Source organism: Drosophila kikkawai, chromosome 3R, assembly GCF_030179895.1.
Source record: "Drosophila kikkawai strain 14028-0561.14 chromosome 3R, DkikHiC1v2, whole genome shotgun sequence".
In the NCBI taxonomy this organism is placed as follows: domain Eukaryota; kingdom Metazoa; phylum Arthropoda; class Insecta; order Diptera; family Drosophilidae; genus Drosophila; species Drosophila kikkawai.
This window is the reverse complement of record NC_091731.1, coordinates 31,463,023-31,483,752: the sequence shown is the minus strand read 5'-3', so window position 1 is coordinate 31,483,752 and position 20,730 is coordinate 31,463,023. Positions and strand designations below refer to the sequence as shown.

At 35.8% G+C, this 20,730-nt stretch overlaps 2 protein-coding genes across 18 annotated transcripts in view; one reads left to right on the top strand and one right to left on the bottom strand.

Annotated features, from left to right (window-relative positions):
• LOC108077683 (polypyrimidine tract-binding protein 1 heph) overlaps positions 1–10,989 on the bottom strand; it is a 170,015-nt gene extending 159,026 nt beyond the window's left edge. For 6 of the 16 annotated variants that reach the window (XM_070287500.1, XM_070287495.1, XM_070287486.1 and 3 more), the window contains exons 1-2: positions 10,466–10,748; positions 9,844–10,058 (exon numbers count right to left, since the gene is read on the bottom strand). The gene's annotated coding sequence lies outside the window, so the exon portion shown is untranslated. Of the gene's footprint in view, positions 1–9,843; positions 10,059–10,404; positions 10,425–10,465; positions 10,752–10,970 lie in introns of those variants that run through there. The other 10 variants (XM_070287499.1, XM_070287497.1, XM_070287496.1 and 7 more) reach the window with 8 other exon arrangements.
• A 1,541-nt stretch (positions 10,990–12,530) lies between these two features.
• Positions 12,531–17,936, top strand: LOC108077620 (putative inorganic phosphate cotransporter). 2 transcript variants are annotated; one of them, XM_017171026.3, is made up of 3 exons: positions 12,531–12,757; positions 16,186–16,449; positions 16,521–17,936. In XM_017171026.3, the coding sequence occupies exons 2-3, from the start codon at positions 16,243–16,245 to the stop codon at positions 17,829–17,831; spliced, it is 1,518 nt and encodes a 505-aa protein (XP_017026515.1). In that variant the 5' UTR covers positions 12,531–12,757; positions 16,186–16,242; the 3' UTR covers positions 17,832–17,936. The 2 variants fall into 2 exon arrangements, with proteins under 2 accessions (XP_017026515.1, XP_017026517.1); XM_017171028.2 differs by having other exon boundaries at positions 16,186–16,453; positions 16,521–16,776.
• The last annotated feature ends 2,794 nt before the right edge of the window (positions 17,937–20,730 follow it).

Here is a 20,730-nt window from a genome sequence, read left to right as displayed (position 1 = left end):
AATTGCTCCCGACTGCAAAAATACAAACGAAAGGCGGGAACAAGATGATGATGATGGAGGAAGAGCAAACAAGCTGTGTATAGTAGCCCCTCGGCAACTCTGAGATTTTTGTCTTTCTTGCTCGTTGGTGGGGCTAATGTCCAAATGCACTTAAAACTGCTGAGGCCATGTAAATGGGCCTCAATGAGCTCCCATCCACACATTTGTGTCGCATTTCATAGTTTTGCTCCAGCACTTGAGGGCAGTTCGGGGAGTTTCAAGTAGTTTTTATTTCCCAGCAGAAAAAAAATATATAAAACAACTGAAATGGAAAACGCGTGGGAGTCTAAAGCAACAAAAAAATAATTAGGAAATGGAAAAAAATCCATAATGGAGCCAAAGCTCGATGATCTGTCATTCGTTGCTGCTGTTGCTACATAAAAAATTATTTATCCAAAAGCTCAAAATTTATTTGCACTGCCCGCTTGCTACTTCTCCCTGAATTTCATTGTTTTTGTTTGGTTCGCGTCATTATTTAGCTAGAAAAAATACAAAATTCAAACCACCATGTTGACAGAGCAACAAAAGTCGTGTGTTTGCGCTTAGTTTGGTTTCTTTTTTCCGTTTTTTTGAGTGCATTTGGAGCGACGTTGTCGGAATATGATGACATTAAATGGAATAAACAAAATACATAAAGATTATGTACACCGAGCGCTATACTTTTGTACATGAAATGAAATGAACATCTACATGTTGGTTTTCAGCTATTATATATATATTGAAAAGCATCGCTGGGAAATTAAAGTTGAAACTATAGATTCTAATGTTGAAAAACTAGATTATCAAATTTAATGTTCTTTTTCAATCTATTCGTTATTTTCTTTGAAATATAATGATTTTTTAATATTTAATAAAAAGAATACTTCATGAACAATTAATAAAATTTAATTTGTGAAATTCTCCGAAATGTAATAAAGACTTCTTGGCCTGGATTTACATGTAACTGAATGCTTATTTAATCTTTTTTATACAATATTTATTTGGCTTCCATTTCCTTCTCACGATTCTTGTATTTTCCATAATTCCATTGAATTCAATTACAAACACATTTTGGCAGGGAACTCACGCAACCACCGAAATGCAATTGCGATTGTAAGACAAACTTCAAGTGCAGCAGCAGCAGCTGTTGCCACAAGGCAAGCCCCCAAGCTAGACCCAAAGTTATCTATGAATCCCCTCTTCTGCCAGGTCGAGGACAGGAGAGAATTTACCCAGCAATGTGCGTGTCGCCTCTAAGCAAGTTTAACTACTCGTATTCCTTGGCATTCTCAGTGGAACCCCAACTCGAGCTCACTCTATTTAGCATGCAGAGAAGCCAGTCGCCCTCTGTCTGCGTCTGCATAAATGATATGCAGCGGGTGAATCAAATAAAATAAGATAAGACGAAGGAAAAAATAAAGCCAAGTTTGGATATACATATGCAGTGCGATACGAGATTATAAGGTCTTGAAAAATTGCAAAGTTTTTGATGATTAACTCAGTTTTTACACGCTAGAATTATGTTAGTTATTAAAAACTAAGTGGAAGTTTTTTAGGAAATCTTGGGAAAGTTGTTTTCAGAAGCCTAAACAAACAACTTATAAACAGATATTCTTCGAAGATTGAATTTTATAAAAAATATATATCAGAAAAATAATAATTCACGCCATTAATATGTTTTTAAAATGTTTTCCGATATATTTTATATTAAAAGCATTAAAAAGGTTTCCAAAAAAGACCCTCTACTTATACCGAAACGCACTGTCTGTCTTATATGCACAAGAAATATTTTTAATAACTGCCACAAAAGTGCAGGCAGCAGCAGCTCAGGCAGCCACCTTTTTTCTCATTCAAAGTCAAAGTCGAAACGCCCGAATGAATTTATGTGACAGCTGCCCCCCTCATAGATACTTCCGAATGTCTTAAAATAAAAAGGGAAATCAGATAGATATATGTATGTATATTTATAAATATATATATGGGTAGATTTATGTGATAAGATTTGCTGCTGATTTACTCACCCACTTTAGAAGAACCCACACATGTGGAGCCGCATTCAGCGCTGGCTGGCGCCTTCTAAGTTTAGTGATAAATGATTTTGATTTCGGCTCGCTAAAAGCAACTCTTGATATCGCGACAAAAACTAACGAACTTTCAAGTGAGCCAATAGGCTGGTTAGGGGGCTGAAGGGACAACCGAAAAAATCGAGTCACACACAATACAAAATACAAATTAAGAAAACTAAAAATATAATACACAATATATTAGCCGATAGGGTTATTAATAGATGGTTTCTCCTTCTCCTGATTATTTATGAGAACACACAAATTCACTGAATATCAAGCAAGTAATTGGCCGGCGATTTAATGGACATTCAAAGAAATTAATTTCGTTGGCCAGGGAGCACTCTAATAAATTTGCATTTGACATTCACCTAAGGCTCGGGGGATTAAGACATCTCACATTTGGATGTCAACACAAAAAGATTTGATATCTTTTTGATTATTTTTCAAACACACATCAAGTAGTATTATTTAGCAATATATTCTATGCGGCTTGCTGTGCCTGCCAACTTGGCCAAATATTGAGATTTTGATTTGGATTTTGATTTCGATTTCGATTTCAAGACACACTGACACTGCACACGACACTGCTGTTGGATTGGTGGTGGTGTTGGTTTTGGTTGTTTTTTATATATATTTTTTTTATGGTGGTGCTAGTAGCTAGTAGCAGTGGTTGTACTAGTAGAAGGGGGAGCGGACGGGCGCCTGTAAGAATCGAAAGAGAACAAAACAATTCCGATATGAGACAACAAGTTTCGTTTATATATCAATATATATATCTTGGGGTTTTCTGGAGGTGGTGTTTTGATTTGTACACAAATATACAATATATATTGATAATGCAAGGCATGATCTTTGTTAAGCTTGCAAGAAGAAAGTGGGACAGACACAGAGATAGAGATATAGATAGAAATAGGGAGTAAGAGAAAGAGAAAGAGAGAAAGAGAGGAGGGTCTAGGAAAAATAGTTAGGAAAAACTTTTTGCCTTGGAAAATGAGCTGAGGAAAGAAAACTTTGACAAAAGTCGCCTTATTGAAAAAAAAAAAGCTACGATAGTTTTATACGGGCAGTATTATGCAAACGACATAAAATACCCGGCAAACAGCTCGTAAAAAACATTGCATACTCTTTGGCGTTAAGCCATATTTGTTGTAGGAATAATTTATTAAATTTTTTTATAAAATAAAATGCAATTTTGAAAAGGAAATGTTCTTTCTTCTAGAACTCTATAAGATTTAAGAGAAGAAAAAGAAAGGTACAACTTTTTTAAAATATTCAGAGCTTGTAGAATTATACAGAAGACTTGCCATAGCGGGTTATAATAGTATAAAATAGAATACAAAACGAGGAGGAGCATTCCCCATTCGATTGTGTGAATATATTTATAGAATATTTTTATTGTGAAAATGGCATTTAAAATTATTGTATAAATGTTTAGAAAACATTTCAAAATAGCGCAACACCCACGATAAAGACAGGGCCCCAGACAGGCTACCAAAACAAGAGACAGGGATTGAGAAAGAGAGAGACAGAGAAAGAGGGAAAGATAGACAGAGATAAACAGAGATAGTGTGCAGACGAGAGAGAGAGAGAGGAACAGAGATATGGCAATAAAACAGCTTTTAGGGACAGGCAGAATATAGTGAGGGGTGTTGGTTGATGGTGGCCAATAAATAAATAAAATAATAAACAAAACAAAACAAAAATTAAAAAAAAAAAGTGGAACAGCACAACAGCAAGCGCATAAAATACTATTAATATATATATATTTTGGTATGTACATAGGGATATAGAATTTGAATATACATCCAAGTATAGAAAGGATGTGTGGTGAATGTGTGTTCATTTATTTGAGTGATTATTTGTTTATCTACAGTTGGATTTGTTTGTCTGATAGTTTTATTTGGCGGTTAACTTATGATGTGTTTATGTGGAGAATATTGATAAAATGAATATATTGATGGAGATATTATAGTAGCTTATGTGGTTACAAATGATTGTATTGTACATTATTTATAAGTGTCCTTGGGCACTTCTTAAGATTTCTTGACACTGAACCCTTGACATTTGAGTATCGGGTTTAACCGACAAAAATTTCACCCCTAATTACATAGAAGCAACACGTTCACCCCTTAGAAACCCTTTCGTGCTTCCCCTTTTCTTTTATTTTTTTTTTAACCCGGCAACCGAAGAAGCTGAACAAATTCCAGACACCGAACAGCTGTCGTCTCACTTTCTTATCAATCAAACGGCAAACACTAGCAGACAATCACACACAATCTTAGCATATAAAGGTAACGTGTGTGGTATTTAAGTTGTCAAGCTTATGTTTGACACATACGTGCAGCCTGATAAAAAAAATAAACGGGATGCACGGAAAAAGAAAAGTATCAGCAACCGATTAAAGGTTGGTTCTAAATTTATAGCTTGATCGAAGATACCTGATGAGTGATAAGACTGAGGTCCGCTATGATAATTATAAATTTTATTTTTTGAATATATTTTAATTGTGATTTTAAGTTAAATTTATATAATTGTATTAAAATTATTTTGATAAGAATAAGATAAGATCTATCTGATTATAATTCTGATTTTGCGACATTTAAAATCATATCATAAATATGATTAGAGTGACCAAGCTTTGGATTGACAAGAAAGATTAATAAAATTAAAGTCACATAATATTTATTCAAATTTGTTACTCGATTAATGGCAAAACCTCAAATCTATTCCCCATTTCCAGTGTACAATTATCAACGGTAAATTGCAGAGAATTGTAGAGGGGATTTTCCAACCTCCCCCCCTTGTGAATGATAGAGTGAGTGACAACACACGGCCATCGCCACCTCACTCGATTGATGTGTTGTGTCCGTCGGTTTGTGGGCCATTTGAGCGGTCTATTATGCGGCACATCTCCCCCAATTGATGCATGCACCCCCAAAACCCCCGCACACACACACACTGGCCGCATAATGCCCCATAATATGACAGGCAAAATCATCGTCATCATCTCCATATACTCATACGCCGTGTTCATTTGCATCACACATCAACACCTTAACAAATTGACGCATTTTACACACTCAACACATCCCGGCAAGGAGGCAATGAGGTTGAGAACTAAGCCAAACAGAAAAAGATCGATCATGCCCAATATCAATAAATACTGACCCCCCCTCTCCCCGACCAGCCACTAAACAACTCGATAATGATGATGATGGTCCGTTGGGTATTTTCCGAAGCAGATTTTCCTATTTCATCTCATTTCTGAGCGTGTGCGCTGATTGGCCTTTCATGTTTTACGAGTTTCGTCTGGAAAATCAATGAAAATTCCACGCCAGACATAATTAAATCTAATATTTGTTTGTGCAGATATATATTTGGATAAATATACTAAAGATTTGAATGCCTTTAGATGGTTGGGAATAGTCCATCAATCCTAATCAACTCGACCTTCCCACTGGTGTAGGCTTGATTTTTTTTTCTTCTATTTCTTTAGAGTGCCAAATTTGAGGGCCCAAACCGGTTTCAGTTACCAGACACACGCACTTTTTTCTGCTCGTATTGTTTGAGAGCCAAGTTCAAAGAGTAAAGTCGAGGTAAACAAAAAAAATGAGTATCATTAATCATTTCACAGCCGACAATCTCCGGCAGAGTGTGTGTGTATATTTCGGGTTACGCATGTGCGTTAGTTAATTTGTATGGCTGCGTTAATTAACCAAAGCGAAAAGGCTTTGCGCACTTGTCCCTAAGATTTGGCCTCCTCGAATTTTGTTTTTTTGTTTCCTCTCAGCAACCATTAGCTGTGAGAAACAGACTGAATCGCAACGCTTGAAAGCGTCGAGTGGAGAAGAACGCAAACGGAGAAACTACTAGAGAACCAAAACTTGGCTCGGAAGCAATCAAACATCGTACAAATATATGTAACAAATTTATGTGAAAACAAAAATCAACGAGAAGCCTGAATCTTGCGACTTTGGGGTACCCAATAATTATACAAATGTTTGTTCTTTTTTATAATTTTTGTAAAATGTTATATTTCGTTTATATTTATTTAAAAAGAAACTAAAGTTCTTGGGTTCTTCCCTATATGATAATTTTAAAAATCCCTAAATTAATATCTTATTACACATTAAATATTAAGTTACTATAAAGTATGGTTGGGCATTGAATAAGAATTTGTTTTGTCAATCTTTAAGACTTTAAGCAAAAGATTTTTGTATAAAACCCATAAAATTCTAAATGAATCTTTACTTTTTTGAGCTTAGAAAAATCAGATTTGCCTAAACATCTCACAAGTCTCATTTCCCATACAGAGAAGCAGAGTAAACCCAACTTTTTAAATCACTCCAGCATACCCTCCTTCAGTGAATGCCGGGTATAGAAACCATATGCAGATACAATCGCGCCACACACTTAAAAACACGAGAGAGAAGCCTGAAGCGCCGAAGCCCCGAAAATTTGTGCTCAAGGTCAGGCCCGTTGAAATTTCGAAACTGGGCATTCAACTTGATAATTTATGAAACGCGTTTGGGTATACGTACGTACATATACATATATATATGCGAGTAACTACGAGTAGGGGAAGGGTACGATCACTGAAGACCGAACCCCGAACCAAAACCAAAAATGAACAAAATGCGCAAGCGTGGCTCCAGGCCCCCAGAATTTTTTCGCTTTTTTCGCTTTGGCGCAAGGGAGACGGCAAGATAAGCTCATCCAAATATGGAGCAGGGAGATCTGTCTCTGTCTGTGGAGATCCCGGTCTCTGAGAAAGATACGATCCATTGATCTCGGCTTTATTCTCGACGCAGTTTGCGCAAGGGGTCTGTTTGCCTCAGACCGTCATAAATTTGCTCTTGATGATTTGATTGCCGCCCCGTTTAGTCCGCTTTTTTGTCGCATTTTCTGTACATCTCAAATAAATATAAAAAAAAAAATAAACCATTTTGTACTGGGCTTCATCCCCAAGCGAGAAGTTCTTTCAACCCAGTGACTCAGTTTCGATTGCAGTACAGGTAAAACGTGTTTCAGCTTTTGGCTTTCTGTTCGGTTTCGGTTCTGTTTCGTTCTTTTCTGTTATGCTTTTATTTTAATTATCTTTTATTACCGCACGCATTCAGCCTTGGCAGTGAAACAAATGGAGTTTAATGCGGCGTGTAAATTCGGTTATCTAGAAATAGCAAACGAGACTCTTTTTTTTGTGGCGAACAGAAACAATTTCTTCTAATGGCTGATAAGAGAGAAAACTAATGAAAACCCCCTGATAACTATGTACAATACAGAGAGAAAATAAGTAGGGACTAGTTATAATATTTTGATTTTATGGAACAACATTGTTCCCCTTATAATAATTATATAGCACTTAACACTGGTTATTAATTAGAACTACCTATAAAAAAGTAATTATTTCATATTTCCGCTTTTTACACTGAAATAAAACCTATAAAATTTCACGACCAGACTTTCTACAATATATAAAGATACAAAAACTTAAGCCAGAAACAACAATAATTTTAAACACATAAAAAACCTCTTTTTAATGCTTTTTCTCTTGGTGTATCCAGCACACGCGACTTTTATCGGAGTAAAAAAAAATATTGAAGGGGGTGGCAAGAGGGTAGCTGGGTAAGTGGGCGGTGTGTACAAGACTGACAACTGTTAATCAACAAATTGATGACTGAATGCAGCACATATGCGGGTGCCACATTTCATTTACTTTCGATTTTGCACAAAACCAATGGACAGGGATGTGTGGGGGCGTGGCAAGGGGGGGCCAAACACACTGCCGACGACGACAACAATTGGAGACTTCCACTAAATCCCGTACTCGCACATCCAAAGCCAGACGCTAATTTGATATTTTAATGGCTTTTTGTTTGCAAATTACGCTTGACTCGGCGTCGCGTCGCCCCTGCAACCTTCCCTTCCAACCCGCTGGGTAGTGAGCCCCCCACTTTGCCCTCTTTAAATGACTCGTTTGTGTCTAAAATAACGGCGCTAGTTGTACGACACTGGATACTGGATACTGTGAGTGTTATTCATATATATATTTTTTTTTTGTTTTCACGTAAACTTTTTTATTCTTTAAAAAGCGAACACGACTCGCTCCGGAATGCAATTCGAGTTGTGCGTGTGGAAGGGACTTCAATGGGAGGTCTGAATAAAAATAGTCATTAATGAACCTTTAGCCACTTCCTATAACTTAAATATTCCATACAAATAAAATCCATTCCTTATAAATGTCCCATAACCTTTAAATTTTAAATTAAACTGAGAAAATTTTAAATTATAAGCCCCAATAGTATTGTCCCTTTATTTTTTAATTAAAAAAAAATTTTCAATAACATATTGAAAACACTTTGAAGATAAAGTTCCCATAAATTAACTTTTAATAAAAATAAAATCAATTTGATGATTTTATTAAACATTTTTATATATCCTTAGGGTCTTTAAAGCTCAGTCAAACCTTTTTATATAAATAAAATTTCTCAAAATAAATATAAAATAAGTAAAGCAGCCTCAAAGCTCACAGAAAACTACATCTTAAAGAGCCAAAATCACACACTCATTCATAAATCTTTCAATGTTTTCCCTGTGGAACCCGAAATGTTGCACATTGACTCTCCCCACTGGTGGTATTCATTAGCACCCGCGACTGAAACTAAACAGAATAAATAGCTCCAGTGACCCCCCGTGGGATTCCCCCGTTTGACCAAAAGCCAGCGAGAAACGGCAGCCACAGGTCACCTCAAAAATGTCAACAAAATGAAAAACCTATACTCGGACACGGCAGTCAAAGTCAGGTGCATGGCGGATCTGTCCTGTGTGTGGTCAAAACCACAAAAACCACAGCCGAGGCAAAGCAAAGCAAACCGCGGGGCAATGGGCGGATCGCAGTAACCAAAAAAATTATGAAAATTACATTGAGCATGCCAAAAATGAGTCAGCGAAATTATGTAAAAAGAGAGCTAGGAGGAGAGACAGACGATGGATAATCAAAGGTGAATAAATAAAAACGAAAACGAAACAAAAATCAAAAGAAAAGGGCCAAGTGAGAGAGAACAAAGGGGATGAGATCGGTGGAATTGCACAATAAGACAACAACAGCAGCAACAAAAGAAAACCAAATAAACAATTTGTAATCAGAGTACAAGACCCTTGAAATTAAAAATCACTCAAGACATTAAAGATACCCCTGGAATCAAGGTCAACTTTCAAATATTCAAATATTTCTTTTAATTAATAAATAATTATGGGATTTGCAATTAATTGAGAAAGAGGGAAAAAGTAAATACCTAAATAAATTGGGGTAATGTAAAATAATAATACTTAACTTATTTAGACAAATTCTGGCTCAATATCTAACCTGAAGTCGAACCCCCCTAAAAAACTCACATACCCCATCAATTGTAGGGCATACAAATAAAATGAGGTAGCAAAAAAAAAAAAGGTGAAAGAAACACAAAACGCAATCACGGACAATGAGTGCATGACAGAGACAGCGAAAGTAAAAGAGAGACAGAGCGGGGAGTTATTTAGAGTGCGTGGGCAGCAGGTAAAAAATTGAATATAAAAAAAAGGTAAAGAGAGCTGAGCATCCGGAATTTCGGAATCAGGCAGGCCAAGGGTACAAAGCGGTAATGATAAAAATGTATTAATAAACAGAGAGATTGTTGAAAATAAAGATAAATATTACAGTAATATGCAGGCGAGGATAAATACAATAAAAATGGGTTAAAATTTTAAAAATAAAACTTACAAAAGGTTGAGCAAAACGGCAGCAGACTTGCTCTCTTGCTGTTGATATAGTTTTTGAATGTTGTATCCACAGCTTTTATTGTTTTATTATTAATACCGGGTTTAAAATTTTTGATCTGAATCACTTTTGATAATTTTAATACGTTTGTTTAAAGAAGAGGGACGTTACACGAAGAAATATAGGATATATCATATGATCCAAATGAAATGTAAACACTGCAATTGAAAATTTCAAGATGTTCAAATATTGCAATATAGCAGAAATAGATATTACTCGAAAAATGAAAGTTATTTACATATTTTCCAAATTTTAAAGATCAAGTATCTGACTGATGTAATAATACAATAAAATAACGAATAATAAAATGAATAAAACAAACATGGTTTAGTTGGAAATTACTTTAAGATCAAATATCTTAGGAAATTATGATAATTATTACAAACAATGACTTTTACACATTTGAAAGTACGTTAAAAAATTACTAGATTTATGCATTTATTTAACATTATTTCTGACAATTTAAAGCTTTTTCACTTTTGCGAGCAAACACTGTATTTTTACTGAAATTCGGAAGGGGTGCATCCACACGATCCTTCCAGAGTATTCCAGTGCGTGCACCCACGCGGATTTCTGTTTTGTTTTCCTTTCCTATTCGCTGGTAACTGGACTAACCGGCGGCGGAATCGTTCCGGATTTTCGATCTATTTACTTTACGTGGCCAGGTGATCGCCGTGGCCAATTGAAACACAAAACACACACACAATAAGAACACAAACGAGGCGAGGTGAGACGAGGCGCGAAAGAAAGGACACGGGGGAAAACTAAAAAATATAACGGAACGAGACCGAAACGGGACAAAAGGGATTGACGTATAACCGAATGCCAACTGGAAGGCGGAGCTGGAAAAGCGTCGATCGAACTTTAAAATGACATCAAAGTCAAACTATTATTTCGGCAATAATTGCCCACGTTTTGGTATACGTTTTTGCGTGTGTGTTTCCACTTTATTATTATTCCCACAAATTCGTCAACTGCGCGCTTTTTTTTATCCGCAGCTCCGCTTTGTTCTCGCACACTTTCAACTCTTCCAACTGTTGGATTTTCTTCTTGTTGCCTTGAGAACTCACGGATTTTTCGCTATTTTCTATGACTTTTCTAGGCGCCACATGCGCATTAACGGCTGTCGGCAAATCAAGTATTAATTAATTTAAATCACTCGCGCTGCACGCTTTCTGTTTGTTCTTTTGGCAACAACAACAACAAAACTGATCGGTGATGTTTATAATGTGGCCAGCTGATCGAGTAAAAGTGTGACCAGCTGTCACTACCCCTAAAATCCTTGTTTTTTAGTTTCGAACAACACCTGATACTCAAACCCATACTGATATTCGAACCACATCTGATACTACAACCTCCGGTCCCAAACGATCGCCTTGGTTTCGTAGCATTTGGCTTTTGTTTAAATAGTAAATACGTTGAAATTTGAAAATAAACATGAAAAATATTATAAAGTGAAAATTAAATAAATAAACTTCTTTGCAAAAAAATTTAAGTAAACTAATATATAAAAATATGAAAAATGTTGTTCTACCATACCATAAACATTTTATTTATCAAAAAATCAAATTTGGCCTGCGGCCAAAAAATTTAACAATCAAAAAGCAAACATTTCCCATTTAGATAAGAATATTTTTACAGTCAAGGTAAAATGTCTAGGTCTTCTTTTTTGGTTATTTTAATACTTATTTAGTTTACAGCTGATTTTTTGGTTAACTAATGTCGACTGGTTTCTTAAACTTTAAAAAAAAATTTTAATAAATTTCAACTTTACTGAAAATTAAACTTTACTCCTATTATCTGAACCTCCGTTGTACGTTTAGAATTCCCACTGATCTCCGCTGACGTCACTTTCGTCCCACTAACTGATACCACGTGCTGACTCACGCGTGACGAGACGATCGCCAAATTTTCGTCTCTCACGCTGTCGGCATTGTACTATGGGAAATTAAGTATATTTTAATGTTAAAAATTGATTAAATATCTGTCTGTGCATACTTTTATTATTTTATTTTATTAGCCTTGACTTTAAATTTGTAACAGATGTTAGTAGAAATATTATTTTTAGAAAGGTCTTTAACTGTAACAGCTGTTAAATATTTTTAAACTGTTAAATATTTTTAAAATACATTTAACAGCTGTTAGTTAAAGCCCTTTCTAGAAATATTTAACAGCTGTTAGTAAACATCCATACAGAAAATGTATCTTTAAGATGACAACTGCTGCAGGATTTAAAGGTTTAAAGTTTTCAAAGTAATGCAATTTTGACGATATTTTCAAAATTCTTCTAAAAGATTGATTCTCAAAAGTGAATATTTATATTTTACATTTTACCCGGTGTTTCTATTAAATATTTTTGGATTTAGTTTCATAATTTACGTATTTTCCAAATATTTTTCAAAAAATCTGCTTAGCGATATAACTTAAATTTTTAAGATTTCGTAAATTCATTTATTTTAATTTAAACCTAAAAAATCGTAAAAAATCCCCACAGTTCTCTGGCGGCGCGACTTATATTTCCCGATTCTCCCCGCTCAGAGAGCCGAGAACAGAAAATAATTACAAACGACCCAACAACAGTCGAGACGCGTCGCCTCGCATTTCGAATAAAATAAAATTAAGTAGAATTGAGAGCGCCAATCGGCATTCGGCAGCGGGAGCAAGGCGATCGCGCACAGCAAATAGAGAAAAATAATAGAATAGTTTCGAAATAGAAAGATCGGAAAAAGAAGCGCTAACTAACAAGCACGCGGCAAATCGGAATCGGAAAAACGGGTCGAACAACAAAATCAAAACAAAAACCAAATTAAAATCAGATATTAATAGTACACAACAGCAACAACAGCAGCAACAAAAGGTTCGGTTAACAAGTGAATGCAGATATTTGCATATATAGCAATGGCAACAATGTTGCACAAAAATATTTGCATACCTCCCAAGATATTTGCAGTAAATTCTTTAAATTAAATGTGGTTTTAGTGTTTTGAAATAAAATAAAAATGAAATAAAACTAAAATCAAAAATTCAAGTGAAACGAACCCAAAAAAATGGCCGTGTCAGGCTTGAAGTAATTTGGAAAATGTGGCACAAAAATGCAATACTAAACAATTTCGAGTGTGCAAATATGTGCAGACTTGGTCCCAAAAAATAAAAACACACTCTGAAATCTAAATACACAGACAAGGACACCCAACTAAACGCATTGAATCGATTTTTTTTATATTTTTTCTACACCCGATACTCACTGAAACCGGCGGGAATGTCGCTTTCTTGTTTATGTTGGCGCATAAACAATTAAGGCTTCAATTACTAAAGGGTCCACAAAACAGAAAAAAAACAATTTGCTGATAAAGCTAATAAAAGTTTGCTCTGGCAATTAATTTCTCAGATTTATTCGATTTTATCATCACAAAAAAATCTTCGTTGAAAATGGAAGTTGAAGAAAGAGTTCTGTGGCAAATATTTCTTAAATAAATTCAAGATTTCATCATCACAAAAAATCTTCAATTAACAGTAAAGTTCAAAAAGATTTCTATGGAAAAAATGTCTTTAATAATTTGATCATCATAAAATTCATCAAACAAAAAGCAAGTTCGTTGAACTTTAACCCTGTTGTAACATAAAATATTCCCCTATTTAATCAAAAAACTGATATGATTTTTGGGCCATGACACGTGTCTAAATTAAAGGCCAAACTTTTTGTATATTGTCTTGTCTGGAAACCAAAAATATATATTTTTAAACATTCTTTTTATCACCACACACACACCGGGCATTGATAATAAAAATTGTCTGCGTGTGTTTGTATAAGCCAAAAAGACTGACAGACAGACATATCAAAAGTGGTAAGCAGCTCACGATTATTTTCATACATTTTTCCATGCGGCCATCCCTGGTTTCTAGTCTTAAATACATATAAATAGCATCTATATGTATTTATAAAATTCCCCTAAATATATATATAGTTTCCATTGTCTTCCTTTCTAAAATATAACCACAGTGTATACAAAATGAGCTTAGTTTTATGTGAGTTTGTATATATATTTTCAGTTGCTATCTAAGGTGATTATATCAATCACCGAATCGATAATGAATGGGATATTTTTTGTACTCAAAAGGAAATGGAGTGATATAATATAGAATAATTGATATTAATTATAATTATTTATTATTTATGAGATTGAGTGCTAAAAAAGAACTTTTATTTAGTGGTGATTTTTAATTGATAAACAAATAGACAAAAAAATTGCATATTTATTTATTTAAACTATATTTTAATTCTTCGCAAAATATATTTATAAGCTCAAATTTAGGAAATATTTTCATTAAACATAAATATATTTTTCTAAGATATTCATATCCTGAACATGGACTTGGGAATTATAAGGAAATTTCACAAAATTTCAAAATAGTTACTTGGGAATTATAAGGAAATTTAAAAAAAAAAACTCTGAGAGGAATTCATTTTTTAATTTTAAGCTTTATTATAGTTAAAAATATCTTATATCTTATAAAGTTATATTATAGGGAAACATTTTAAGGTAATTTTTTACTCCTATTGCTGGTATACCTCATATAAAATATAATTTTATCTAGAAAATTACCCTAAATATTAGTATTTTATTAAATAAATATTTCTTCTTCAAATAAATAAATTTAAAAAAGATTTGGGGATTCCTATTATTATTATATTTTTCTAAAATAAATATAAACCCCAACCACTTGCATAAATTCCTTTCAGCTAGTAGAGCACATCTCGTATTCGATACACTTCCCTGAATATCTCATCTATGTCATTGTTTTTATTTTGAGCGGCATTTATATAGGTGGACAGCAGGCGTGGTGGTGCCACCACCCAACACCCACCACCCACCGAACACCGACAGCCCAACTTTCGACGATTGGCAGTCGTCCACACGTTGCCAACTATTAGAACAATTGAATAAAAAAAAGTGTGTGTGGGAGTGTATCTGGGTGGCACTGAAAAAGTATCTTGTTAGTTGCGCTAATACAATTGTAAATGCTGAGATTTAAATTCAGTTTTTACTCTTTTATTTCTTTACGTTCTCGTTTTGTTTTTGTTTCTATATTTTTTTCTCCCCATTGCGTATGGGTATTATCGAGGAAATTTGCACACCAACTGAGTCGGGCTCAGGCAGATTGGCCAAACAACAGAGGAACACAGCACAAAAATCGCAAAAAATAACAAGACCCGAAAAATATCTAAAATAACAAACAAGGGAATTTCATAGAAGCAATATCCGGCAAAAAGGGGGAGAAGGATACAAGGGTTTCAGGGGGTGTGTGTGTGTGTTTGCCCAGACAGAAGTGCAACAAAATTTCTGCAATTGCATTTGGCTAAAATCGAAGCTGGAACAGAGATTCAAAAAGCAAAAAGCTTGCAAGTTCGCTTGGCTGCCCTTTTTCTCTCATCAATCTGATTAGATAAAGATATGTTTAGGTATAGATATGCTTTCGAATGGTCATTTGGTTGGAAAATCATGTAAAGAGATGGGCCAAACCTGAGTGAAATGAGTCATTTTTTGAAACAGTTCACTCTCAGAATGAATGTTGAACATTTCCTGAATTTGATATTATTATTATTATTTTTTTTATATTATTTATATTTAATTTATTAAACGATAAAGCTAAATTAAGAGATGTATAAAAAGATACAGCGTTGCTTTATTCCTGGGGTGTTAGAACTAGTTGGGAATCATAAGAGTAATTGTGTGATTTTTCTCATTACATTTTACTGCGAAGTCGCCATGATTTCTATGGAAAATTAACCAGCAAAAGAAATGCAATTAATTAATATTAAGAAAAGAACTGAAAAAAGTCATAAATTTATTTTTTTTTAATTTTTTTTTTAAATATAGAAAATAATTTTTATGAGTGTAAGTTTCATTTAAATATAAATACGTACATAAAATAAAAGCATAAGCAATAAGCTTAATAAGCAAATTCTTAACCTTAAATCCACTCCACAAATTTATAATTAAATCAGTAAACTACTCAGTAAGCAGTTTAACCTGATATTTATAAAAATTATTACACTCTTGACAAGTGTTTAACAGAATGTGTCATGGGTAGTAACTCGAGATGTAAAAAGTGTTATAGTTTAAGCCAAAAACAACTCAAGAAACTTGACTCTTCCGTTGAGTAAGCATTGTAAATGTAGAACCTTTAAAAAAAAGTTTTTAATATATTTACAATTTAATTTCTTTAAAATAAAGCAATAAATTAACTACTAATAAAATCCAAAATGCCATTTATCTTTTCTAGATTCTCCAGAGGCTGTCACTGAACCAAATAGACAACTAGAAATAAAATCTAGAGAAAATGGCTGACATGGAGGAGGTGCCAGGAAAACCTGCCAGTCGCTTGGGAATGCGGCACCTGCAGGCGGCCCTGCTCTTCGTTGGACTGGCGGCCAACACAATCCATCAGCTAAATGTGGGCTTTGCCATGGTGGCCATGACCAATGGCACATCCTCGACAACAGAGACGACGACGACGACGACATCGAGTGACGATGGCGACACGCCCGTGGGTAAGCGAAAAGGCAGCTTCCGGCACCCTGACTCACTTGGCTTTTCCCTTTTCCATGATTTCTATAGCACTACAACTGGTCGGAGACGGAGAAGGCGTACGTCCTGTCCAGCTACTACTGGGGCTCTGCTCTGGCCCAGTTCCCCGCCGGCTATCTGTGCAAGCGTTTCGGCTCTAAGGCTGTGCTCTTCTGGGGAACTCTGGGTTCCTCGCTACTGAGTGCCCTGACACCTCATGGTGTCTATGCCGCTGGCTGGAAGGCCTACTGTGGCATCCGACTGATGCAGGGTCTGTGCCAGGTGACCTGGCCGTGCATCCACCAGCACCTGGCCAACTGGTGTCCCACAAAGGAGCGAACGCGACTCGGAGCCTTTGCCTATACGGGCTTCGATTGCGGCAATGTCCTGGCCATGTTCGGTGCGGGCATGATAGCGGGATCACCCTTAGGATGGCCAGGGATCAGTTACTCTGCGGCAGGACTGGGCCTAGTATGGTGCCTGCTCTGGTTACTGCTGGGAGCCAATAAGCCCACCGAAGCCCGGTGCATTAGCGAGGCGGAGAAGGCCTACATCGTTGGGGATCTGCAGAGGGAAGAGCGCAAGGATCCGCCAAAGAAAATGGAGATCCCATGGAAAGGCATCTTTACCTCGGTGCCTGTGTTGGCTTTGCTCTGTGCCAGGTGTGCGGACACCTGGGGCCTGGCCACCATGCAGGCGGAGTTGCCTACCTACTTAAGCGGCGTCCTTCACCTGGACATGAAGAAAAATGCAGTTTACTCGGCTCTGCCGTTCCTGCTCATGTGGTTCATGTGCTATGTGTACTTGATCATCGCGGATTTCTGGCTCCAGAAGAACTGGTTCAGTCTGACGGCGCTGAGGAAGACCTACACGAGCGTGGCCCTCTGGGCACCAGCCTCCATTTTGCTAACTCTTGCCTTTGTGGGCGAAGATCAGAAGACATTGGTTTTGGTTCTTGTAACCCTGAGTGTGGGCGTGAGCAGTGCAGCCACCATTGGCAGTGAACTGAATACCATTGATCTGTCGCCTAATCATGCTGGCATCCTGGCCGGAATCCTTACCAGCTTCACCAATCTGGTGTCCCTGCTAACGCCACTGGTTGTGGGCGTCCTAGTCAAGGACTCCACTCAGCGTAGCCAATGGCAGGTGGTCTTCATTCTTGTGGCCGCCGGTCTCTTCGCAGGGAATGTGATCTTTCTGATTTGGGGCACAGCGGTGACCCAGCCCTGGAATGACTCCAAAGAGGCGAGGCGGAAACTAAAAGCCGAGGAGAAGCTCTTCCAGCATACCAAGCTGGAAATGGGGTCGGAGAATTTGGATGGCAATGGTGTAGCTTTAAGATTGAATTGTAAAAATCCCTGAGAAGTAGATTTACTTATTCGTTTTTATTGTTTAAATGGAAGGAGACTGCTAAGAACAAATTATTGCGATATATTTTTGTACTATAAATACAATCTCAACCATATAGATGAAGCTTTGCATTTATTTATAAATTCTATGATTACTGAGAAAGAGATCTCTCATCAAAAACTAAAATCATGCCTCAAGGTAATATCTCAATTTATTGTTGATTTACAAGACCATCAATAATTCATCCGGCTGCAATAGTTGCAGCATGATGCAATTGCAAAATGTCAATTTCCCCAAGCCTTTTCCTGCTGCCAATTGCTAAACATAATTTACGGCAAAATTCTAGCAAAACCAAACAGATATAAATTCTTCTAGGACAAGGCTTAGAGCCAGCCAGAGCCACCCCTCAGCCGTCTTTTTCTCCAGCTATATAGAGGCACACCTGTGCTCTAGAATGGACACTGAGCAAAAGTCCTGCATTAGGAAGACATTAAAACGTGTAACTACAACAAGGAATCGCATAAATAAATAACAACAGCTGCTCACTTTCCGCTTGCTGCTGCTGCTGCCGTTGCATATTTATAGGCGCATAAAATATTGTCGTTTATTTTTAATTTAATGACAAGAAATTTGTGCCCGCCCCTGGCTACCTTCATCCTCATTTCATCCTGGTAATGGCCCGTAGCAATTGCAATCTATCTTCCTGCTCGGAGAGCAGCGCCTTCCCATTTACGACAAAAGCAAAACAATTACAACAACAGATATCACATGAACGAGAAGCGATAATCAGCGGGGGGATACTACCAAAACGCCGCCGATTCACGAGGCTGTGATGGCTGAGAGGCAGGGATGGGGGTGGTGGCGGCTAGAGTGGACCACAGGCGCCGCTTTGGTCAGCGAGCCATCTGTCAGTGGTTGAAATTGTGGTGGGTAGAGGAAGCAGTTGCACTGGAAAAGATTTATAATGGTGCAGAAAGTTAAGGAAAATGATATAAATATTTTTAAGATTTTGTTTATAGTTGGAAAATAATTTTAAAAAAATATTAAGAATGTTTTTTAAGAGAGAAAAATGTTTAAGAAAGCTAAAATTAATTTTAAATTCTTTTTAAGTATTTGTTTATAAATAGAAAACATTCGTTTTTTTATTTTACCTGTTAATCTTTTTAATTATCAACTTAAAATGATTTATTTTTAATTTATAGAATTTTTTTTTAGATATTTGTAGCTAATTAATGTAAACAAAAATATATTTTAACAGTTTTAAATTGAATTTCAACATTTAAAAATTTGTTTCTTTAGAAAACATACAAAATTAAAAATTATAATAGCATTTTTTTGATAAATATTAATATTAATTATTAATTTGCTGTCTCAATTTATATTTTTTAATTAATTTAATAACTTAATTCCCAAAAAAAATATAAAAATCCTCCCATTTCCCTCACTGTATCTCCTGTTTAGTGCGCTCCGGCACGTTGATAAAACATTTCGCTTCGTTACGTTACATTTTATTTTATTTAGAATACGCACGCAGTTTACTTTTCTTTTTTTTTTCCACCATTCCATACCATTTCATGCCATTGCTCCCCCTTCCCTCAATCCTGGTCGCCGCGTTATGTATACGCCGCGTTGGCCATCAGCGAGGAGCATCATTTCGGTCATTATTTGGTTACGTGCGCTAAATGAGACGCAACCGAGACACGCCCCATCCGCCACATTTGAATTACGTGCGTGAAGATTACGTTATTTATAACTGACCCCCCCATCCTGCGGCCTCGACTCACCTTGGGTCCTACACTTCCTGCATATGTTGCTTCCTTTTCAGCGGCAAATTAAATGTTACGCTTAAAAGTTAGCACCTGATGGCAAGAGCACAAGAAGAAGGCTAATGATGCTGGCTGGCTGGCTGGTAAAATGCATTTTCCGCCGAACCACCTGCAGAGCTTTCCATTCCCTTACCTATTCGCCTCCTCTGGATTCTTAGGCTGGTTTAAGTGCCTGACGCATGGCCTTAATTAAAAGCAACTCCCCAGAGCCAACAAAAAGGGCAATGCACTTAGAGAAAATGTTTATTTTTAGTAGCTATTTAAGCAGAGAAAATTATGTTGTATTAGGAAATATTTTTAAAATTTTAAAGAATTTTTAAAAGATTTTTGTTTATTATTTTTATTAATTTCTTGACTTATTTTAGTCATTTTCTTACCGTGGAAGTATGTGTGTTTGGTTGTGTATATAAAAAATCAACTTTAACTGCAAGTCAAACTCGAACGCAACACAAACTAAGAGCAACTTTTTTGGCAACTCCCCCCGGCTCCCTTCTGTTCCTGAAAATGTTGTTGCACGTTGGCAACTTTCTTTTTTTTAGGCACCTGGACGCGTGTCTGCCGAGCGTGGCAGCTTCTAATTAATGTTCTCCATCCCCGTAAAACTTTTTAGCTGGCGCCCAGCAACTCAAATTTAAAAAACAATTTTTTCTAGAATTATTACACCGACCTGAGAATACCAAATAAAATAAATAAGCTTAAATTTTCATTAAAATACTATAGTTAAACTAATAAGAAATATTAGAAAAATATTATGAAAAACCCAAGAATACAGCTAACAATAATTACATTTTTTAAGGTACTAAAAATATATTTAAATAATAAATAAAAAACATAAATAAATGTCTCAATAAATCAGTTCATTTTAATCTGTGATCTTCTTACAAAATAATTCTAAAATAATTCCTGAAAATATATTTTTAAGAAGCTTAAAATAAAGTTTAATAAATAAAAGTATTCATAAAATAAACCAATTTTTATATCAGATCTTCTCATAAAAATAAACTTGATATTTCATTTTCAAAAGCCACCAAAGAGGAGTTTAAGTTATTTAACAGAAATTCCACCGCTGCCACTCTCATATAATA